Genomic DNA, 24,533 nt, shown 5'->3' with positions numbered 1-24,533 from the left:
CTGAGTCAAACGTAACAAAGCATTACAAATGTGACACTGTTGTTTCAATGGAGACAGCCTTTGGCAGGACCCTCACAGTTGCTGATGGGAGTTCAAAGGATGACACACAATACTTCACATGACTGCCTCTTGGAAGGCTAAACACTTCATATCCTCTACCCTTCTGATTGTAATTTTTTTTCTTTCTGCTTGGCAATGGAACTAGAGGGCAATCACTTTCAGAAACACTGGTCACGTGGTCTTGCTTCTTTTGGGTCACATAGAGGGCACAACTTATTATTTTCAGATATCTTCTTCATGCCAGCACAGAATAGCCTTCACAGCAAGTTCCAATGTTCCATCCTGACATGTAGCAATGAATAGTACATATACTGTCATGTGGTCTCAAAGGAGAGGTTCTTTTATTGGCAATATGTATACCAAAATGTATTAAGCCTGAATTGTTCTGTGTAGGGATCTCCTGTACATTCTTTTGAGTGGGGTCCTGCAACTCTGGTTGTTATTGCCAGTAACATGTGGAAAGCCATGTATTAGTATAGGGGTGGCAGCACCCAAATGATACTCACACTAATTTGTTAACATTAGAAGATAAAATTGGTTTAATGGAGATCAGGGTTTGAATACTTGTCACTCCCCCCTAAGAAACATTGCAAAAAAAAACCCCTTAGGGTTGCTATAAGTTGGAAATAGCTTGAAGGCACATAGCTATAACAAACATTTTATTTCATATTTTTAGAAGTCTATTATAGGCTTTCTGTGTCTTTATATTGTAAATCACATGAGCGATTCTAGTTTTTAAAAGTATTTAAGTGTGGGCAAATTCTCATCTTTCATTTTGAACTCCAGTTTTAATATTCAGATAATAAAGTCTTCTAAATATGCATTTAAAATCCAATCTATCACCAAAAAGTGGTGATTAGGCCTTTAATTTGAAATAATTACATTAATGCACAATAAATTTTATGTTTAAATTTCTTTCAAACTTTGTACATATTTTTTCAGTACTGTTCTGTTATATGAGTGGAGGCTAAAAGGGGGCTCTAGACAGAGGATAGTTCATTTTATAGGTGGGGAAGGGGGTTTGAAGGAATTAAGCCATTTTCCCCAGTTTTCCTGTTATTCTCCCCACCCACATAGCCATCGTTGAAACAACCCTTGTTTATGAAATAGAAAATGGGGAGGGGGATTAACCAGCAAAAACAGGGGAAATGGTTCTCCTCCATCAACTGGGCTATCCTTCTCTGTTTAGATCCACTATTGGTTTCTGCTGGGATAATGTAACAGTACTATCACACACCAGGGCAACGGAGCACCAAGAACCAAACACGGAGGCCAATAAAACTATCTAATATCTTTATTAAGGAAATATATAAGAAGGATAAAAGCAAGTAGAGAATATAGTCCAGAAACAGACCTTTCAAATGAGGCCTAAAATAGTCCAGGAATAGTTTGTCCAATAAATGATATTAGAGTTCAAAGGTAAAATCCAATAACCGAAACACACACTATTGCCAGGCAATAGTGTGGGGAATTGTCCAAAGTCTTTCAAGGCACAAGGTAAATCCACAAGAAGGCTGGGAATAAGGCTTGGATCTAGGAAACAAGGTCCGTGGTTCAAAACAAGGCAAGGTAGTCCAAAAACTTGATTCTAAGAACAAAATCCGTGGCTGAGAGCAAAGCAAGGCAATTCTTGGATACTTGAACAGGCGAGGCAAGGAAACTGGATTGCGGACTTAGCAAAGTCCACACTAGGCTGGAAACATGGAATTCACTCCCGAAGCTGAGCTGTTGTCTCCGCAAAGGATCAACAGAGCCCGATACTTTTATCTGGGTCTCGTTTCCCGCCAAACGGCGTCCAGCGTTCTCTTTCCCTAGAGAACAGGGAACGAAACCCAACTTGCAGGTGTGAGACTCTCTGGATTTTCCCAGGGGAAACATGGCTAATCAGTGTCTTGCTTGGCAGCAATTCGGGCACTCCTGCGAATTCTCTCTTTCACTCCCCTATCTGCCGAGAAGGATTGCTTTCTAGCGAAGGGAGGTGAGCGTTGGTCAAGGTCAGTTTTAATTGGTTCTTGGACAAGAACATCAGGCATCTGGAAAGACTCTGGCTGTTGATCCGGAGAAAACACCATGTTTTCATCCTCATCTACCACAGTGACACTAGGCACAGGACTACAAGGCCCATGAGGCATCACAAGTACCATCTTTTATATCCAGTTAAGAATCTGACATAGATCCTGCTCAAAATGAAATATGGAGTTTATGCTTCTTTCATAGTTAAATACATATTTCACCTGAAGGTTTCCACAGAATACTGTTGAATTAAGATATTAAATATCAAAATGTTTCATTGTTAGAATGATTAAATGTTAAAGGCCTTGTCCATGAAATTAATTTCAATTTTCTTTACCCTAGATTTATTTTATACAATTTTCATATTTTAATATTCCTGCTTAATTTTTATGCTTCATGTGAAGGCAAGGAGTTGTAAGGTAAGCACTTTTAAAAATATAAATAATTGTTTAAGTACTGGTCTTGCTGAAAAAAATATAACTTATCTAAATGGGTCTACAAATAAGGCAGGAGTGGGAATCCTATGGGTTGCAAGTTGTATCTTGCTTAGAATTGATACTTCCTGTGTATATATCTCTCAGAGCTCTAAAAGGTTGGCCTTTCTTTAGTGCTGGGAGCAACCAATTTTTATTTATCAGATTTAGAGATAAAACCAGGGTTTCCCCACTCAGTGCTAAGAAAAGCAAATCTTTCGTCCTTGTACTGAGCAATTCCCTTCTCTATTCACATAAATGCACAGAGCAGTTGTCCGCTCTGACATTGAGGAGGCCTTTTGCTTGGGAGAAATGCTTGGAGAAGGAGGGCTTACAGTCTGATGGCATCTGGCCTCTGATGGATGAGGAAGACAGTGTGTTTCAATGGCTGGAACATTCTCGGGATGGGCAGGAAGAGCAATCCACTACAACTATGTTTCACCCAATCCGCAATCCAAGGATACAAGGTTTTTTTTTCAGTTGAGCCATTAGACCCCAGCCCCTTCTCCAGCAGTCTTTTCAGTCCTGCCTAATTGACCAGTCATATTTACCCTTCTCTGGCAACTTAAAAAGCAAGGATATTGGTAAGGATAAATAACAAGGGGAACTTAGGAAAAATAAGCAATGATATGTCTTCTGGTAAGCTGCAACTTGATGCTGAAAACTGGAGCTCAGAGGCAGTGGCTCCAGAGTGGAGAAGAATATTGCAGTAGCAATGATATCTCTCCCGAAACGCTGCAACTGTCATGTTGAAAATAGCAGCCATTTTGAAAACGGGCTCAGGAGCGATGCCTCAAAAATGGAGAGGAACATTAGAGTAGCAGGGATAGCTTGCATGGAACTGGGAACCTGGCATGGTTTCCAGACAGGAGACAAGGCTAGGAGCTGGATACTGGAACCTCTTCCAAGAAAAGGCAAAGTTGACACCGCAATGAGAACACAAAGAGATCCCAAGGTTGCGAGATTAAGGGAGTGCAGGACCCACAAAACTTCACACGGGAACAGTTAGTCATTATCGAGCCTAAGAGCTAACCTCTTGCTTCTTCGAACCCCATCCTTTTTGCTCCTATCTCTCGTAAAACACTCCCTCCGATTGAAAAGCCCATCATCGCCCAAAACAACGCCATCTGGTGTAGGCAAGATTGACGAGGCATCGGAATGCTCTCCAATTAGTGGATCCTCTGATGTTATAACATCAGGCAACTGCAAGGCCAAGGGACCTCGTTCCAGGCATGGAATGTCTCCTGGATCCGTAGTATAGTCTGTTTCCAAATCCAACTCCTGGTGAAATATAGGCCGAGATGGCTGAGCCACAACAACATTGTTGTAGTGGATTTTTCTTCCTGCCATCCCAGAATGAACCTTCACAGTAAGTACAATTGCTCAATTGCAGCCATGCAAATACTTAAGCTTTGCTTTGGTTGCCATATTTTACCAATTGAGCTCTAAAAAGAACCAGTAAGCCCTAGTGGAGCAATGGTGAGTACAAATCTGATGTCAGTTTCTTGTTTCTTGGAATGATTACACATGTTCTAAATAGATTGATAGCTCAAGATTCAGCATTAAACAGGATATTTATCAAGAGGTATAAGCCAAGAAGTGATCCCTCCTTGCTTAGTTCTGTTCTATTTGTTGGCTTTAGCTAATTGGAAAACATCCTTCAGTGAGAATGCAATGGGAAAGGATCTGTTTCTATGACAAAATTAGTACGGTAAATGTATAACACATTTGTGCGTCTCTATTTTGTCAGACATGTAGGAAGGTGAAATTGAGGTTAATGCAAATGGCAAAGAATGAAGGAATTTTATCCTCTCCGTTTCTTTTTTTCCCCTGACAAAGATAACACCTGTCCCATGCATTCTCTGGATTGCACAGAGAATGCATGAGATGGCACATGATTGGATTATTCCCCACATGGCACCTCATTTACCAGGAGTTCCAAGCTCAAAATTCTTTTCCATAAGACTCGGCTCTTCCTGACATTGGTGGAACCTATTTTCAGGTCTCCAAGCTAACATGTTTATTATAGGTGTGAGTTGTCATATAGTCACTCAATTTGGCCTGATTTACAGCTGTGTTCTGTAATTATGCCAGTATTGTTTTTTTATTGGTATCAAAAATTTACCTTCAATTCACAGTTGGCTGACTTTTCCAATAAAGGGTTGTTTTTTCCCCCCAAAAAACCTGGCAAAGTTCAGTGTCTAATTGTCATTAAAAGCCTTTTAGAAGTTATCATTTTATATTAAATCCTTGTGCTCAGATAATACACATCTGTAAATAGCACAAAGGACTAAATGTTTCTCATTGAGGATATTTAATATCCAGGTTTGATTTGGTTTCTGTGTGTGTTACTTTAAGAAAATAATCAGATATAAGCAGTCCTCGAATTGCAAACATTCAACTTACAAACAAGTTAATAGTTACGCATGGAATGAGACAACTGAAAGTGAGTGAAATCTACCCCTCAGAAGGAAAATTTACTCCTGAAAGAGTTATCACTGAAGCTTTCTTACCAATCCTTGTTTCCACAATAAGCCACATTTTTCAAAATCCAATTATCACAGGGACAGAAAGTGAGGTGAAATCTTCTTAACATTTTTAACAATATTGGGGGAGAATAGCCCTGGAACTTGGACCACATCATCATATGGGTATGTCCATCTGCCAGTGGATAGATGTCACTGGTGGAACAAATCCCCATTTGATCTCTGTCTACATGTCTTCCAAAGTAGCGCTGTAGAAGTAGAGAGGAGGAAGGGGATGCCGTAGGGCAAATGATGTTGAATAAAAGCAAACATATGAAGTCCCTCCAAGTTGTGATTGTAATTTTTTCTTTAAAAAAAATAATAAAGCCATTTCCGGATGAGTGCCTAGTGGTGTCTACAACTGGACATCCTAATAGGCTTTCTTTGCAAGCTGAAATAATGAGGGGGGATTTTGTAGTTAAGCAATAGGGAGGTAGTTCTAAGACATAATGGTGTAGCTAAGTAATATTAGACCTTGAAGCAAGGTATTAGATGGAAATGTTTATTACTTCAGTTATGAAGTACATTATTCTTCCTCTTTTTTACAATTGTACATGCTTTCCTCATACCCGATTAAAAACAAGCACATCTGTTTCTACAGTTTGTTTTTTAAAAAGAAAAAAATGCTTCCATGTTTTAATCTCTAAATAGTATCTTTGTTGGTGGTATTACAATACATGTTTGGATATATATGAAATTCCTGTATTTATGCTCACACTTATGCATCAAATATTATTCTCAGACAATTCCACCTTTATAGTTGATAGTTGTCAGGATGCAGGAAATAGCTTTAGCTTCCTCCAGTTATGCAGTGTTGGTAAAATGTAATGAATTTTAATCTTGATGAGGCTAGGCCCCGTTTTGGTAAGAACGCTTTGAGCCTCCCTTGTGGAAGGAAAATGCAAGGTATAAATAAACATAATAATAACAACAACAACAACAACCATAGTAAATGCAATAGAAATACATAGTCTTTTTGACCCTGAGAATTATAATAACGTTGACTATAAGGCTGAAATGTTGAATTTGTGTATGGATGTATGCATGTACATACCCACACAGATTCAGACATAGAATGGTGTGGGGAAAGCATGTCTGACTCTGGGGGTTGGTGCTCATCTCCATTTCTAAGCCAAAGAGCCGGCGTTGTCCGTAGACACCTCCAAGGTCATATGGCCAGCATGACTGCATGGAGCGCCGTTACCTTCCCGCCAGAGCGGTACCTATTGATCTACTCACATTGGCATGTTTTCAAACTGCTAGGTTGGCAGAAGCTGGAGCAACAGCGGGCACTCAGTCCGCTCCCTGGATTTGAACCTGGGACCTTTCAGTCTGCAAGTTCAGCAGCTCAGTGCTTTAACACACTTCACCACCAGGGTTCCTGTGTTATAGTTATTCAAGTATAATCTAGAACTTCGTGCCATTCTTTGAATCAGCTGAAGTTTCTGAACACTCTTCAAACCATCCAGAGATTATATGTTAAATAGCCTGGGAGGAAAAACCAAAGTCTGAGGGTTGGCAGTCAGGAGGTTGAATTGGAATTGCCCAGCACCACCTTTTAGGGTTTAACACTCTAGGATGGAAGGAAGCCACTGTAAAACTATGCCTCTCAGTCCCATCCCAACAGGGCAACCAGAAGGATATGTTCAATGATATCAAAAGCCACTGTGAGCTCCAACCAAACAACACATATACATGGGGCTACTGGATGAGCGTTTTTGGAACAATAAATAGCTAAACCTGTGCATACCAATGATTCACTGATTTCCATAACTCTGTTTTGAAATAATGACATAGATTGTTGTGTGAAAATATGACTTCAATTTATTTTTGGCTGCCTTTCCTTTCCACAAAAATTGAAAACAAAGATTTTTCTTATAATACTTCCTATAATAAAATAATTTCCTAGCATAAGGAAAACCCTTCACTTTTATTTATACAAAATATTTTTCTATTTACCTTGTCACACTTCTACAACACCTGGTGATCTATTTATTTCCATGTTGTGGCCTTTTAAATTATAGTCATCCACGTCTTGCTGCAATCATTTTTTCTTCCACCTTCACATTTATCACATACAAGTAAACATACAGTGATCATACATGATAACATAGTAGAGCCTTGTACTTTGATAAAACATGTACTTCAGTTGTGTTTTTTACATTGCTCTTAACAATGTCTAACTTCCCCCCTTTCCCATACATTCCTTTACACTTATATATTGCTAAAAGAGATGGAAAAACCCCACAAATCTTTATAATATCTTGTTTCCTGTAAAATATTTTAGATTGCTTTTCTTATTTTTCCAACACATACTTCAATGAGTTAGTATTCAACCAGACTGGAATAAGTAATCATTCTCTTTTTCTTATCTGCTGCTGAAAAGAGGTTCCAGGTAATACTTTAACTTTGATAATGTCTGTTCTACATTTCACCATCATTTTCATCATCACACAAAACCGTCTATTTTGGTATCATTAAGAAATGTATCCTTGATCCATCCAGCACTCCATGTTTCCATATTATTTTGTACATATTTAGAAATGCAAAGATAAACATTTCGAGTGATTTTTCTTCTTCTAATGACTCTGATAGATTTAAAAATAAATGTTAAAATACTTATATATATGAAAGGACTAGCATATGAAATACAGTCATGTCTTAGGGATCTTGTCAGCTGATACTCTTGAGATTTTTTTCCCTCCTCATTGTGGTAATAATTAACTTAACTCCTGATACACATTGTTACTTAGCAGTCTTGAGTTTAGGGTAAAATATTAAAATTGTATCAGAAACCTATAGGAACTTTCACTTGTCTATATACTGTTACATCCATAGTAATACTTCTGCTTTAGTATGAAGTATGAAGGAATTGTTTAGTTAATACGGCATGCAAGTGCAAGCTGTTCTATCACTAGACCCAATGGACTGAAAGTAAGTGCTTGACATATAATTAAGCTTCCAAGTAAATATTTTGTAACACTGAGCATCCCTAATTAGTATTACTTTCACCTCTTCCAACTGCTTTCCTCCAGAAGCATGTTGTTAATACTGCAAACTTGTTTGAAAGTACAGAGCCCCAGTGATCCAAGATAAATGGGCGGGCCCGATCTTGGATAACCGAACAACTCGGATAGGGCGAGGGCTCGCTGAGGGATGTCTCCCCGGATCTCCCTCTGCCAGGCCCTTGCTGGAGAAAAAGTTTCCTCCAGCAATGACCTGGCCAAGGAAAACCCACGGCACGCTCCTCATTTCTCGGAGGGACAGGCCCTTTCTGAAGCAAGGGCCTGTCCCTCCAAGAAAAGCGGAGCGTGCCCAGATCTCCCTCAGCCAGGCCCTTGCTGGAGGAAAGAGTTTCCTCCAGCAAGGACCTGGCCAAGGGAGGTCTGGAGAGACATCCTTCGGCAAGCCCTCACCGCTTGGGAAGCAGCCCACGAGCTCTACTGCCTAGCAGCCCTTGTGGGGTGCTTCGCAAGGGGCGAGGGCTTGGCCCAGAGAAGCAGCCCACGAACGCTGCTGCAGCAGCGATCGCGGGGCGCTTCCGGGGCGCATCCTCCTCCCTCTCCTTCTCTCAAGCTCCCTTCGCTCGAGAGAGGAAGAGGCGGGGTGCTTCCGGGGAGTTTGCTTCTTCCTCTCTTTCTCCTCCTTTCGCTCGAGAGAAGGAGAGGGAGGGGCGCCCCCGGCAGCGCCTCGGATGATACAGATGCTCGGTTAACCGGAGCTCGGTTAACTAGGGTTCTACTGTATGTTCATATTTGAAAGTATATCTGTCTATAGTGACAATATGCTACAAAAATATTTGAAATGGTAGAATAGTTGTGAACACACACAATTACACACACTAGTAAAAAGATGATTAAATTAGATCATCTTTCTTTATCTTTACATATATATAATCTGTGATAATAAAATTGTGTGAGGAGACCCTAGCACTCACCTTGGATTTAAAGTCACACATTTTTAAAATCAGTTTTCATATATCTGTCATCTACAGCACCATTCTCAGTACATATTTCTTACCATTGTATAGCTGTTGTTCCGCAAGACTACTACTATGTAAATAAGGTTTCAAAAAAGAACTTTGCATATGTTTCTTTAAAAATAGCAGTCCATGAAAGAGAACTAAGCATTGTTAAGCCTTGGAATCTCATGATAATTATATGGGATTATATGGGTAATTATTTTAGGCTATTTAATGTACACATTCATAAATATACAAACATATACAATCCCCCTAGTGAGAAACACAAATACAGTAGAGTCTCACTTATCCAACATAAACGGGCCGGCAGAATGTTGGATAAGCGAATATGTTGGATAATAAGGAGGGATTAAGGAAAAGCCTGTTAAACATCAAATTAGGTTATGATTTTACAAATTAAGCACCAAAACGTCATGTTATACAACAAATTTGACAGAAAAAGTAGTTCAATACACAGTAATGTTATGTAGTAATTACTGTATTTACGAATTTAGCACCAAAATATCACGATATATTGAAAACATTGACTACAAAAATGCGTTGGATAATGCAGAACGTTGGATAAGCGAGTGTTGGATAAGTGAGACTCTACTGTATGTCAATTTCTGTGAGCATTCTTTCATCTCATAAGATTACATTGCATGTCATTACATCACATGTCCATTAGATGTTAGACTTTCATAAGGACTAAACCTTTACCTTTCTATATCTCTGCAACAAGCTTTGTAATATTTTAACATGCAGAGGAGCACCACCCTTCTTAAACAATATAATTCAGCCATACCACCACCACATTGTTTATACTTTCCATTGTGTCTGTTAAGGATTAGGCAGACATTTCATAAAGACTTTCATATGTACAGAATTCTGTCCCTTGTATCACATCCATAAGCATTTATCCATCAAGAAATGCAGTCTCATCTGTTGTAGTTTTCAAAAAAGTAGCATAAAAAAGAGGAAGTGAGGGGGAGGAAATAAATGTAGCAAACCTGTAAGGTTGCCTTGTTTTATTTTTGCATGAGTTTTTTTCAGAGTGATTCTGTATTATACTCTTTATGTATCAGAAGAAGAGGGTATCTATCCCCAAAAGCTCATGCAAAAATAAAACGCCAGTTAGTCTTAAAGGTGCTGCTACATTCCCTTTCTTCCTCCTCCCTCCCCTTCCAATTCTGTAGGCACTGTACATCTCCGAACAGGTATTCCAAGCACTAATCTCATTGAGTGTAGTCAAATCTTAATGGCAAGTTATAACTGCAAGCATTCGAAGAGGCATCCATTACTCATAATGGGGCATAAATCTATTTTGGTATTTCCTAGATTAAAGATTTCCTCTCACCTACCAGCATGGTCTATCATTTCATCCATCTTCCAGCATGTTTCAGCATAACTGGACAATTTATCAGTCATCGGGAACAGCATGCTTGAAGGCAGCATTGCATCCCTTTGCTACAGACTGCCAGAAGCAATCCAGGGGCTAGCTTTATCTTTATTCATTTTAGTCTTTCCTCAACCTAGTCCAGGATGTTAATTGCCCAATTAAAATAAAGATGCTTTCAATTTCCACATTTATGATATCCAACCAAAATAAAGATCTTTAACTACAGGCAGGTTATTCTTGGTCAAAGCTACTGGATCTTGACTACACTTGAGCACATAATATCTCTTCTAAAGATTACTGGTCACATTCACAGTTCAGCAAAAAGTCGAAATGTTGGTAAATTCCAGATTTTAACAATTCAGAAGCTAATGCTTATAAAGTAGCAAAAGACTAAACATGGCGATTGCCTCATCTGTATGGGTGCTAAACCCTTTGGTTTGGGGCCAGAAGGCAAAACTTTCAAATCATTGACGGAGTGGATTTTTTTCCAATTTGAATTCCACATAGAAAAAGCGAGGTTATTCTCAATTTTGCTTTTTTTAGTACATATGCGTAGCTGTTTCCCTAAATTTAAGCTGCTACCAGGTTCTCAGTGATGCGCGCGCAACCATACACACTACTTAAATTATATCTTACACCATATGTAATGCTCTATATAGGTTACATTCTGTGTTTCATAAGTTCATTACCAAGCTACAAAGCTGGCAACTGAACAAGCCTGACTTGAAGTAATGCATCATCAGAAATTTGTGAACTGTTGTAAATGAATGTAACATTCAGCAGGTAATAAACAGCATTTGGTATCATGGGCAAGAGTAGCATCTCAAGTGACATCTGTTTTTCAAAAACATACATCATTCCTTTCCAGATATAAAAAATCCCAAGAATATCTCCAGGCATTAGCTGGAGGCAGGAAAGTGTTCATTTCTAAGAGTTAATTATTTAAGACAGTAGCGTAGCTGCATATACCTTGCTTGGATTGGAGGCCTTGGAATGATTTTGACTGACATGGTTGAAAAATGAATGCTAACATCAAAGAACAGGAGTATTGTGTTTGGTTTTTATAGGTGGTGAGTTTGAAGGGAGTGGGTTGGCACAGACTGCATTCAGTTTTGGAAGGAATCTAGGAGTCACATTCTAGCTGTAGATGGGACCATTGAGGAGGGCTGCAAATTGGCAAGGAATAGACAAAGACATTTTATTTAAACAGGCTTTTGATAACTGACTCAAGAGTAAGAGGTTTTTAGTGAAGTGCTGTACTTTTTGGTGCTTCTTTAAAATTGCTTTTTATTCTTTTGTGAATTATTGCTGTTTAATTGTGCTTTAATGCTGTACATTGTGTTGCTGTTACATGTTATGAGCTACCAAGGACCCTTCTACACAAACTCAAATCAATCCAGATTAATCCAAAGGAAACTGGGATTTCCCATTTTACTTCAGATTAATAAAACCCTTAAACAGATCCAGACCTTACTGAAAGGTCTGGATCTGTTCAGGTGCTGGGCCTGTGGGGATTGACTCCTGGGACTGTGTGGGAGGTCAATCCCCACAGCCATCCCAGTTATTCGGGCTTCTGGAGCCCAAAGGAGTGAAAGGGTGTCCACCCCCTCCCCAATAGCCCCCATTTACCCCCCCAAAATTATAAGATGGCCTAGCGAACACTGCAGACTTCTCCATAGGGATTTCCCGTCACTTCCCACACCTCCTGACACTTCATTTTCAAGCGTCAGATGTGCTGCCAGCAGGCCCCTTGAGTAAGAAAGATGTGTCTCATATTCTTCAATGTGAAATATATTCTGCATGTTGTCTGTGAAATTACACATATAGGTCTGTTCGTGCATGGACAGTACAGTTTGGAAGCTTCTAGATCTCTACCTGAAACATTTTGACAGTAGCCCCACCCACTCACCCCATGTAATATAATTAGCTGTGAGCAGGGCCGAGCCTCCATTCCATTTTTCCACCACTGACAGCAGCTAGGAACCTCTGTTTGTCTCTCTCTCTCTCTCTAATAATCTTTACTAGTGTGTTTCAGTGGGTTTTTGATTTGGACTGCTTAACAATTTACTGGCTGTTCTCCAACCTATGACTTGGACTGATTATCTTACAAGTTATCTTGATCCTCTCCACCCCTTGCCTCAGACCAGACGGTATTTTGATTCAGGCTAGTCGCGATTATGGCCTCTACTGCCCCGGTAAAAAAAAAAATGTATTGCCTGTGGACCAAGTGTTGCAGCCCAGCCATTGATTTGACACATTTGACACCCAAAATAATGCTCAGCCAACAAGAAAGCAGTCAACTGAGTTAAAGTTTATTATAAAAAGAAGTGTAATATAGCAAAAGCGAATTAAAAAATACATTCCATGGCAAAGGTCTCTCTAAAGTATACATAATAGGCAGAAGCATGAATGTATCCCAATTACTGGTCTCAAAGAACATTTCAAAATGCAGGTTACAGTCATAATATACTTGATGCCTCAAACCACTCATCACTATAGAAAGTAAAGCCAAAAAGCCACAGAACTTAGACCAAGAGTTATATACAAAATGTGACTCTCCAATTCCAAACTAGGAAACATGACATGAAAACAAGGCTCAAAATCTGTCTGTGAAAAACAGGATAACCTTATCTTGAAAATGCAAAGTTGCTTTCACAAAGAACAACTCATGAAGTTGATTTTAAAAACTGACTCGTTTTTATGGAGACACTAATTATCGACCACCTGGCATTTCTTTGTTTATCTTTTAGAAGCAGTGAGAACCTTAATTGCCTTTGCAGAGCATTATTTCACCTTAACTGAAGGCACTTGAGGGATAGGCAACAACCCAGCCTCTCCTTCCTCCCTCATATCATTTCAAGGGCCAGGCCAATCATCAATCATGTGAAATCCCACCTGAGTCCGATGCAACAGATCCATACTAGATTCCACAATGGAAATTGCCTACCTGCCAGAAGACCGCTTCAAAACTCTCTGGCCCTCCATTAACCATCTGTATGTTCAGGGATACACATTAGCTAGGGATATCCAATCTGTTCTAGGCCACATGATTTCTATGACTGCTGTGACTCAATCTGCATGCCTGAGAATGTGCCCCCTGCAGAACTGACTTCTAGGCTCATTCAACCCTTTCTACAAAGACCCGAGGACTCTTCTGGAGTCCCCTTCTAGGATCCTCGACTCTTGCGTGGTGGATAAAGCGGACCAATGTTTGCTTAGAAATACCCTTCAGACCAACATGCCTATCTATCTGACTCATGATGGACTCCTCCCTTGACGGTTGGGGTGCTCATCTTGACACGCTTGCAGTGCCCAGTCACTGGTCATCAAAGGAATGTTGCCACCACATCCATTTTTTAGAGCTCCGGGCAGTGGAAAAGGCATTAAAGGCCTTCAAAGTCCCATTGTGTCAAAAGGTGGTACAACTTCTCACAGACAACACCACAGTGATGTACTATATAAACAAGCAACAAGGCATTTGCTCCCACAATCTTCTTCACCTTGCCATGCGTATCTGGGACTGGTGTACATCTCTTCGCCCTTCACCTTCCAGGGGATGAAAACACACTGGCTGATGCTCTCAACAGAGCTCACACTTCCAACCACATTAATCATCCATATGTGCTGTTTCAGAGACACCACACAGAAGAAGAACGAGTTGCTTTCCTGTAACTGTATTCTTCAGGTGGTGATCTGTGAAATTTGCATATCCCTGCCCATCCTCCCTGCTGTTATTATGCCTTTTCTACTTAGCTGCTGGTCTAGTGTCTGAGGGAACTGAGGCTCGGCCCCGCCCACAGGGAGAGTGGGCAGGACTACCACCAAAATATTACAAGTAGAGATCTAGAAGCTTCTGAACTGTACTGAGCATGCACAAACAGACCCATATGTGCACATTTCACAGATAACCATTATGGCTTCTCAGAGCTCGCCAGTACATGAATCCCATTGAACAACTTGCTAAAGCTTAAAAATATAGCTGAGCTCTTTCCAAGTGTATTTAAAAGCCACATCCATTCAAAGATGCAGCTTTATAGCCTGCACACAGACGTTTCCAGCCCCTGATCTAAAAGTCTACATGCAGGTTGATATAGCATGAAGCATTTAAATGAATGCTTGTTTTGTCCTGAGAATAGACCTGAGGGGGAGAGAAGCCCTGTTTCTCATCTATAACATAGTAATGGCCAACATTGCATATTAGTATAAGTTACCATTGCTCATCATACAATTTTATTTGGCAAACCAATAAGATAGTACTTTTTTATTCTCCTACAACATTGTGCTTCTTTGCCACCAATATATTCCTCTCCCCGCCCCTCCCCAGGTGTCATATTATCACAGTTGATTAACGGAGTTTAGGGAAGTTTCCAGAATCTCTGTTCCATCACCATAAACTTAGTGACAGCGTGCAGAGCCCTCATCTAAGGTTTCTGATTCCTTGTCATCAAATGTTGCTGTCTGGTACATTACTGTTGGTTTCAGCCTCATTTAACACATTGCAGCCTCATACATTACCATTGGTCAGGCATCATTTTGTGCTGTAATAGGGACTGATGTTTGCCATCCATCTGTTCATTCATATCTTGTGGTTGTCAAAATATCTTCATTTTTTCATTCTGCCTATAACGTAGTGGGAAATTATATCTTAATATATAGTAAACTAGCTGTGCCCGGCCACGCGTTGCTGTGGCGAAGTCTGGTGGTATGGGAAATAAAGTATTGAGGAATTGGTGGTAGTTAAGGTAAAGGGTAAAGGGTTTCCCCTGACATTAAGTCCAGTCGTGTCTGACTCTGGGGGTTGGTGCTCATTTCCATTTCTAAGCCGAAGAGCCGGCGTTGTCCGTAGACTCCTCCAAGGTCATGTGGGATGACTACATGGAGCGGCGTTACCTTCCCGCCGGAGCAGTACCTATTGATGCACTCACATTTGCATGTTTTTGAACTTCTGGGTTGGCAGAAGCTGGAGCTAACAGTGGGGGCTCTCTCCGCTCCCCCAATTCAAACCTGCGGCCTTTCAGTCCAGAAGTTCAGCAGCTCAGCGCTTTAACACGCTGCGCCATCAGGGGATATTATTTCCTAAAGGTTGTGAATATACAATATTTCTGAATGGTTTTTTTTTGTTTGTTGGAGGCAAGTATGAATGCTGCAATTAGGAAAAATGATTAGGATGTAATGGCCATGCAGCTTTAAAGCCTGGCTGTTTCCTCCCTGAGTGAATTTTTTGTTGGGAGGTGTTAGCTGGCCCTGATTGTTTCCTGTGTGGAATTCCCTTGTTTTCAGAGTGGTGTTGTTTGCGATATTTTATGTGCTTCTACTGTCTGTGGCCCTGAGAAAACAGAGGATTTTCCAGACTTTGATGATGGGAATACTTTGTTGGGAGGTGTTAGCTGGCCCTGATTGTTTCCTGTGTGGAATTCCCCTGTTTATTTACTGTCCTGGTTTTAGAGATTATATTGTTCTGCATTATTCTATCCCAGTAATTATTTCATATTAAAGAAGAATCTCACTTATCCAACATTCGCTTATGTTCTGGATTATCCAACGCAGTCTGCCTTTTCATAATCAATGTTTTTGTAGTCAGTGTTTTAAATTCATTGTGATATTTTAGTGGTAAATTTGTAAATACAGTACAGTAGAGTCTCACTTGTCCAACATAAACGGGCCGGCAGAATGTTGGATAAGTGAATATGTTGGATAATAAGGAGGGATTAAGGATAAGCCTATTAAACATCAAATTAAGTTATGATTTCACAAATTAAGGACCAAAACATCATGTTAGACAACAAATTTGGAAGAAAAAGTAGTTCAATACACAGTAATTCTATGTAGAAATTACTGGATTTATGAATTTAGCACCAAAATATCACGATATATTGAAAGCATTGACTACAAAAATGTGTTGGATAATCCAGAACTTTGGATAAGCGAGTGTTGGATAAGTGAGACTCTACTGTAAATACTACATAGCATTACTGCGCATGGAACTACTTTTTCTGTCAAATTTGTTGTATAATATGATGTTTTGGTGCTTAATTTGTATAACGATTACCTAATTTGATGTTTAATTGGCTTTTCCTGAATCCCTTCTTATTATCCAACATATTCACTTATCCTGCCGGCCTGTTTACGTTGGATAAGTGAGACTCTACTGTATATTTCTAATCTTATATTATCTGCTCAGAACTGGATTATATGAGGCCCCTTCTTCACAGCTGTATAAAATGCACACTGAAGTGGATTATATGGTAGTGCGGAGTCAAGATAATCCAGTGCAAAGCAGATAATATAAGATTATAAATGGGTTATATAGCTGTGTGGAAGGGCCTTGAGTCTACACTGCCATATAATCCAGTGCAAATTAGATAATCTGTGGAAGAAGACTCAGTGAGGCCTAAATCTGCCTGTCCCCTAACTGAAACCTGGCTGTCCCTTGGCTGGTTGCTAGGCAACCAAGTGGGCAGAGATTAGCCCTCTAAACTGGCAGCAATTGGATAAAAAAAGTTATTGCTCTCCCTCTAATTAGGACTTTATTTTTCTTTTCTTTTTGTTGTATCAACCTTGAGGCGTGGATGATGGGTTGTGTTGTCAAATTTTGAGGTTGGGGGGCCTGTACTTTTGTTGTTTTGTGAATTGCCATGATGCCATCACTCTTTTATATATATAGATTAAAAAGTATGCGCCAGTAGTGTATGTGTTATAAGAAGCAATATAAGGGACTGCTGAAATGTTGAGTCTTCAGTGTTTCTGGGTCAGAGAACTAGCTGAGTAAATTACTGATAGAATAATAAAATTAGGCAAAAAAGAAAGGAATTGAAAGGGGGGATTATGAGAACTAGAAAAACTCGCTTTGCCAGGAAATTTAAAATTTCTCATGCTGGCAGAATACTAAGAGGCAAGAGGATTTTTTAAAAAGAATGCTGAGATTACTTAGTTGATTTTTGGAACTGGATTAATATCTCCATTATAAAATAGAATTAAGCTACCTTTAATTTGTAAAATAGTTCTAACAGTTAACAGTTTCTCTTTCCAGGTGACAGTTCAGATGATGTTGTTTTAGTACTGAATGGGTGACGGACAACCTTTTCTTATTCACAGTTCTTTGTTTCAGACCACCAGTTAGTAGGGCATTGCCTCAGCCTGAAAAACTTCAGACAAATAACATTGGGAAGAAAAAGAGACCTATAGAGGTAAATAAAACTGTAATTCTTATGATCACTTTAGCAAACCATATGCGGTTATAGTTTGTATCTCATCAAAGAGGCTTTTTAACTTATGTCTGAGATTCATTTTGGACAAGCAGGGAGAATAATGATAACAGAGGCCCCAATTATTTTGTATCTGTTAAAAGGAGCTTCCAAAAGTTCAGATAGATTGGCAGAATGAAAAAGCATTGACGACCCAAAGCTGAGTGTGGGCTCTTCTACTATTAGAATGGTTAGAAAACTTAATCTTTATTTTTCCGTTATTTTTTGAGTGGTGACATAGGTTATAGGGATCTTCTTAATGTTTTGGGACATTATTTTTAAAAAATCAAGGTCATTTCATAGTTTAAAGTTAATCAGTGAAGTAGCCTTTATTCACAAGGAAACTTTACGACTATGGTGATAATAAAACTATTTTTATAGGATCTAGTCCTGGAGCTGGTGTTTGGATATCGAGGTAAAGATTGCAGAAACAATGTGCACTACTTGAATGATGGTGCTGACATAATTTATCACACTGCATCCGTTGGGATTCTGTATAATGTGGGAACAGGTAGGAAACATTAATATATTTTAAATATAAAGTTCATCACAATTTATTATGATTAAAATTATGCATATTTCTCTCTTGCACTAATAGTATTTTTAATTTTTCTGCTCACTACCATACAAGTTGTATAATTTAAATAATATGTTGCATTTTCTTCTCTAGGTTCTCAGTCTTTTTACCAGGAACATAATGATGATATTTTGTGCCTCACTATCAATCAGCACCCCAAGTTTATCAACATTGTGGCAACTGGCCAAGTAGGTATGTTTGTACTTTTAAAAAGAGAGATTAATATATAAGCATGTGAATTCATAGATTGAAGAAAGCTTCTGCTGCTTCTGTTTGTATGAATGTTACTCAGTTACCTGTGCCAAGTATTTTTTATTGTATCACTTAAAATTCTTTTAAAATGTGTTAATGCTTTCAGAATGCTATTATTTTCATTGTAGCATTTAACCAAATAATTGTTCAAATTGTTAAGCCCCATGTTATTCATGACCATGTTTTTATTTTTATTTCATACTTTCTGGAAGGTGCACTATTATCTCCAACATGTATAGAACTAGTTTAAGTAGTAATATACTTTTTACTATGAAATGACTGAAAGAATTGTTAGTTCATATATGAGATGAAGGGAAGATCTATTTAAAATAGAAAAGCCACACATTCCCTCTTAAAAGGCTGAAAAAACAATTTAAATGTTAGCATGCGTTTTTATGGATTTTAAACCACTTTCTAGCATGCACTGGTGGGATAGACTATTAAAGCTGAGATTACTCAATCACATCAATGTGATGTGACCTACTCAGCGAGATCAGGGTGGGAGACTGTTGAACAGCAAGATGGACAGTATACCAACAGAATACCTATTTTGTCCCAGCAACTCACATTCAGATAGATATACTTACAAAAAGATTTCTTACTAAAGGAGACTAGCTTTTGGATGAGTAGGATGTATTGCTTTGATTCCTCAAGTTTAATTGACCAGTTAGTTGATAGACTTGTATCATCTCACACAACACACAATGTTTATAACACTTCATAATTTACATCTTTCGTATCTTTTTACACTCAAATCCTACCTCTACAATATATTTACCAACACATCCTCTCTCCCCCCTTTCCATTTTATGATGAAATAGATGAACATTGCTGTATTTCAAAACAATGAAGTTGTTTTTACTTCAATAGTAATATTGAGCCAATTGAACTGATTAAAGTATCCTGCAATTAATTTTCCCTCTTTGGGATAAATTCAAGTATGTCATCCTGACAAAGAATATTTTGCCATACATCAATGGCAGCTTTGGGGTAATATTGAAGTACAGTAGAGTCTCACTTATCCAACATAAACGGGCCGGCAGAACGTTGGATAAGCGAATATGTTGGATAATAAGGAAAAGCCTATTAAACATCAAATTAGTTTATGATTTTACAACTTGAGCACCAAAACATCATGTTATACAACAAATTGGACAAAAAAAGTAGTTCAATATGCAATAATGCTATGTAGTAATTACTGTAATTACGAATTTAGCACCAAAATATCACGATGTATTGAAAACATTTACTACAAAAATGCGTTGGATAATCCAGAACGTTGGATAAACGAGTGTTGGATAAGTAAGACTCTACTGTAACAGCATGATACTATGGTCATTCATTTACCTAGTAGCAAATCCTTTAGAGTGAAGGGATAACGTACATAAAAAGGGCTGAACCTTTTAAAAGGACATGTTCCAAATACAAACATTTCCCATTTTGTTGTACAGTTAAAAATCAAAACCCAAAAGCCAAAAATTTAATCAGAATTCCTAATTGGAAGCTGATTTTGATACAGGAATGTGACAGATCATCAAAACAAATATAGCAAATCTATGTTTGTTTTCAATGTCCTTGATTCTGAAACCAGTCTGACATGTAGAAACTCCAACCCATGTGGTAATTTCATTAAACAAAGCAACCATCTTCAAATCAATAGATAAATTTTTACACTGCATGATTAAGATTTCCATCTGAATATAAGAACTTATCTAGAATTTAGGATCTGAGCTACAAACAGAATGTCTGAGATCCTGCATTGCATGTACAGTGATACCTTGACTTAAGAATTTAATTCATTCCCTGATTGTGTTCTTAAGTCAAAACATTTATCTCAAAGCAAATTTTCCCATTGAAATGCTATTAATCCATTCCGATCCCCCAAAAACCACCCAATTTTTGGTATGTGTTTTTAAATAAGAAAATGCACTTTATAAGTAACAAATAATGTATAAAATGTTCAGAGATAGGCAGTGCTTGGTTCCATCCAGCCACTGTGGCAAGGAAGCACATTTGTGGCAACAAAATGTGTTGGCCAATATACAGCAAGGCAAAACAGCATCATTTTCGTCATACTTGGATTCCAGCTTCCCACCCTCTCTTGCTCTCCTCCTCCCTCTCTTGAAGCAAAACATACAGTATTGCTGTTTAGGCTGAGGCTCTGCTGCACCAGGGTGGACTGCAATATATGGAGTGGAATCTCCGGATTGGACTCCTCCCAGAACGTTTGGGAGAAGCAATCCTGTGGAGCTGGAGTTTCTGCCTTGCAAGAGAGCCAGAGCTACTCTGCCTAAAAATCCAGTCCAAGTGTTGTTTTTCTCTGCTTTACTGTTAGAACTGGTTTAAGGGACAAAAAGGCCTCTTTTGCACTGTTTGTAGGTCAAAACAGCATTCAGGTGTCAAAACATCACTCTGGGCTGAGTGAGGATTTGTAAGTTAAAACATACTTATGTTTGAACATTCTTATGTAGAGAGTCTACTGTACAGTGCTTGTGGCTCAGCACTGCCATGCTATGGCAGTTGTTAACCTGTGTGTCAGGGACACCCTATAGACATTCATTGATCCAGACAGAAAAGGACCCAGTTAGGAAGGCAGCTCAGAAGACTAAAAACCAGCTGCAAAGACAAGAGAAATGAGGGATCCTCTGAAAGATGCCTTTGTTTCATTTCATCTCACAACCAAGACTGGCTACTTCTTTGCTGCCCAGGTTACCTTCCCTCCTCCTTATGCACCTGCATCAGTAAATAGAGTCTAGAGCACAGGTGTCAAACTCAAGGCCCCGCCATGATGGTTTATGTGTACCTCCAGATGCTGGACCACAACTCCTATATTCCTCTTCATTAGACATATGACTAGAGCTGCTGAAAGTTGTGATACAGTAATGTCTGGAAGGCTTCAGATTGTTCTGTTTAGTTAAGATAGTGGGGTTTCAGTTGAGATACAAGGTTTGGGGATAGGATGTCTGACTTTAAAATTTCCTTTAACCTTTCCCCAACTTCAGAGTTGCAAGTGCTGTTGGGTTGTAATTCCAATTATCCCCAGTCTGCATGGCAGATAATCAAAATTGATGGAAACTGTCATTCAAAAGCATCTGGGAACCTAAACTGGGTAAAAACTTAAGAGCACTTACCACTATGCAAAAATGTATATAGTTGGCCCTCTGTGACCATGGATTCTCTGTCCTTGGATTCAGCAGCCCTTTAAAGGACACCCTTAGGCTGATGCTGCCTTCAATGAAAATGAGTTTGACACTCCTGGTCTAGAGGAAGAGGTAGTGACCTCCATGTCCAAGGCTCCCTCATGCAATGTCAAACCATGGTCTGCCATTCTATGTGTATGTGGTCTGCTCATCATAACTGATTGATATTGATTGTCTTCTTGCACATCCTGGGTATTCCCGGTTGTAGAAAGAGGAAGACAATTATGGAGGTAACTTGGTTTTGCATACAGTTGAGAATTCCGTGGAACTCAAGTGTGTGCAATCTTCAACTCATGACACATTCAGGAAAATCCATCATTGTTTTTACTCTTATAGCCCATTCTTGGGAGCAAATGCTACTGTCAACATTGGGACAGTTTGTTTTAGTTTAGATCTACTTATCAAAGAATTGATACTATAAAAATTCTCAAATCAAAATTTGTATTTAATACCAAATATATTTAGTTTCTTTCCTTCATTCTGGTTGTAATTATTTTTCTGCTGCTTTTCCATTACAGGAGACTCAGCAGATATGTCAGGTAAGGGAAATAAAATTTTAACATCTTGAGGTATAACTAGGCTTTTTGTAGATATAAAAAGTGTTTTGAATAGGTTAATTGAATATATTTCAATACTTTAAAACATCATGCCATTAGTTGTTTAGCACCAAATACAACATCCAGCAAATTATAAATATACAGGACTTCCTTGAGATGAAATCAAAACTCATTTTAAGACATTTTATTTTATTGTACTCTTTTTGTTTTGATAAGTGGATTCTGACACATTCTGAAACATGCATACCTGTAGTTTCATTCAATTTCTGGAAAGCTACTGGGGCTGATAACTATTTCTTTTCTAAATTAGTATTATTTTCAGTGCAGCTATTCACTGAAGAGGCCTTGGTGACTGAGTTGATCCAATCATTTTCCGTACTGTCATCATATCATTTTTACAGTCATCCAAAATAATTACCAGTTGGGAAAAATCATTCTGTGCAATATCATTTTGTTTATTTTGAAACATTGTTTTAGCAACACATAGTTTCCTAGGAGCTTCTTTGCATTTCTATTACCATCTTCTTGCATGAATGAGTAATCATCCTTTGTAGTAGACAGTGGCAATGCATATGCTTGCTTACATAGAACAGTTGTTACTTATTCTAAGCTCTTATTTATGTGATTCCTGTACTTGTCATGTCTTATTTTACTAGTCAAGTGTTCTAGCATATAATCGAAGACAGATAGTTTTTGTCTCCTGAGCAAATGGTTAGGGCAGAAGACCAACTTTTAGGACTCTGCAATGCATGATAGTCTTAAGCATCATTGCTTCAGTCCAGTACAATGTTCTAAGCATTTTAAATTATGCGCACTCTGTATACATCATACACCTCTGATTTTGGAAGCAACTGGAAAATATATGGAGCCTCTGATAGCAAACTAGTCAAGTTGTGTAAGAGTTGGAGTGTATTAATAAGTTTCATGTAACATAAATGGTTATAGTTGATACCCAACTTCATCAAAATGCATAAAATGGGCTGCATGCCATGAAGGCTTATATCAAATAAAACTTGTTAGTCTTCAGTGTGCTACTAGATCCGTCATTGTTTTTGCTGCAATGCATCAACACAGGTACCACCTCTCCAAAATTTAGGCTGTATTGTCATTGACCAATACTACCAAAATCTCCAGTTCATATTAAACACTGTGTTTGTTTATATTGGTCTCTGTCTAAAAACTGGTAAAAAGTGTAATGAAACTAAGAATCTATTGGATTCATTTTTTTCTTGCAAATATTTTCCTTAATTAAATTTCTCCTCCTACATACTCTATTACATTGTCATTACATATGCATGTATGGGTGCATATATGTGTAGCTATATAGATAAAATGTTATAAATAGATAGATAGATACGGTTATTCAAAATTTAGCATCTCTGTGGCTTTAGAGTAAAGGAGAAATTAGTGGGGCTAAGAAAATGTAGACAATGTTGATCGTTGTGGCTTTTCTGGAATATGAGCATACTTTTATATTAAATAATGCCCTCTTTTGCCATTTTACTTTTAGAAGGCAATATCAAAACATTGAAGTTTTTTATCAACTAAAAAACCCTAAAATTAGCCTGATGGTTCAAGTGTAAAAATTCTGTATGCTATTATTAGCAAATAATGTTTTGGTTTTCTTATATTTATTCAGCCACAGCACCTTGTATTCATGTGTGGGATGCAATGAACAAGCAAACACTGTCTGTATTGAGATGTTACCATTCAAAAGGAGTTTGTTCAGTTGGATTTAGTGCCACTGGCAAACTCCTTCTATCTGTGGGGCTGGATCCTGAACATACCATTACCATTTGGAAATGGCAAGAAGGTAGGAACATACCTTGTATTTATAAAACACATCTTTATTATTGATTAGTTAACCAAAGTGTTTGGTAGAAACTATATGTACATACATTTTCTTTATACTTAATGTATTCTGTTTTATCATTTTATTTATCAGTTTAAAAAATCTGGACCTTCTGACACACACAAAAGAATCTACTGCCCATAATATCTTTTGTATTTGAAATGTACATAATTTGTACATTTTTGGATTTGTTACTTGTGCTAATAGTGTACAAGTAACAAATCCAGATCTGCACCTGAAGATGGGTTTTAAACTGTGTTTTATCAGATAGAAGCTACACCCATATATCTATAGAAGTTAGTTTGATGAAATATTTAAAAGTTCTCTTAGTTCTTTAGGGCAATGGAGATATCCAATTTTTAAAAATCGTATGAAAGCTTGCTAATGTAATTCTTTCCCCTTACTGACTAAGCGGCTCAA

General features: G+C 38.4%; 1 protein-coding gene across 10 annotated transcripts in view; it reads left to right on the top strand.

The window, feature by feature from the left end:
• Nucleotides 1-24,533, top strand: part of eml5 (EMAP like 5) — a 122,954-nt gene that overhangs the window by 78,983 nt on the left and 19,438 nt on the right. For 2 of the 10 annotated variants that reach the window (XM_062968382.1, XM_062968387.1), the window contains exons 28-33: nt 2,478-2,492; nt 17,540-17,618; nt 18,057-18,186; nt 18,346-18,444; nt 22,223-22,243; nt 23,901-24,074. In XM_062968382.1, coding sequence (XP_062824452.1) covers nt 2,478-2,492; nt 17,540-17,618; nt 18,057-18,186; nt 18,346-18,444; nt 22,223-22,243; nt 23,901-24,074 — 518 coding nt within the window. Of the gene's footprint in view, nt 1-2,415; nt 2,493-17,526; nt 17,619-18,056; nt 18,187-18,345; nt 18,445-22,222; nt 22,244-23,900; nt 24,075-24,533 lie in introns of those variants that run through there. The other 8 variants (XM_062968388.1, XM_062968384.1, XM_062968383.1 and 5 more) reach the window with 8 other exon arrangements.

This window comes from Anolis carolinensis, chromosome 1 (genome assembly GCF_035594765.1).
Source record: "Anolis carolinensis isolate JA03-04 chromosome 1, rAnoCar3.1.pri, whole genome shotgun sequence".
Taxonomy (NCBI): Eukaryota; Metazoa; Chordata; class Lepidosauria; order Squamata; family Dactyloidae; genus Anolis; species Anolis carolinensis.
This window is presented reverse-complemented; position numbering and strand designations above follow the sequence as displayed.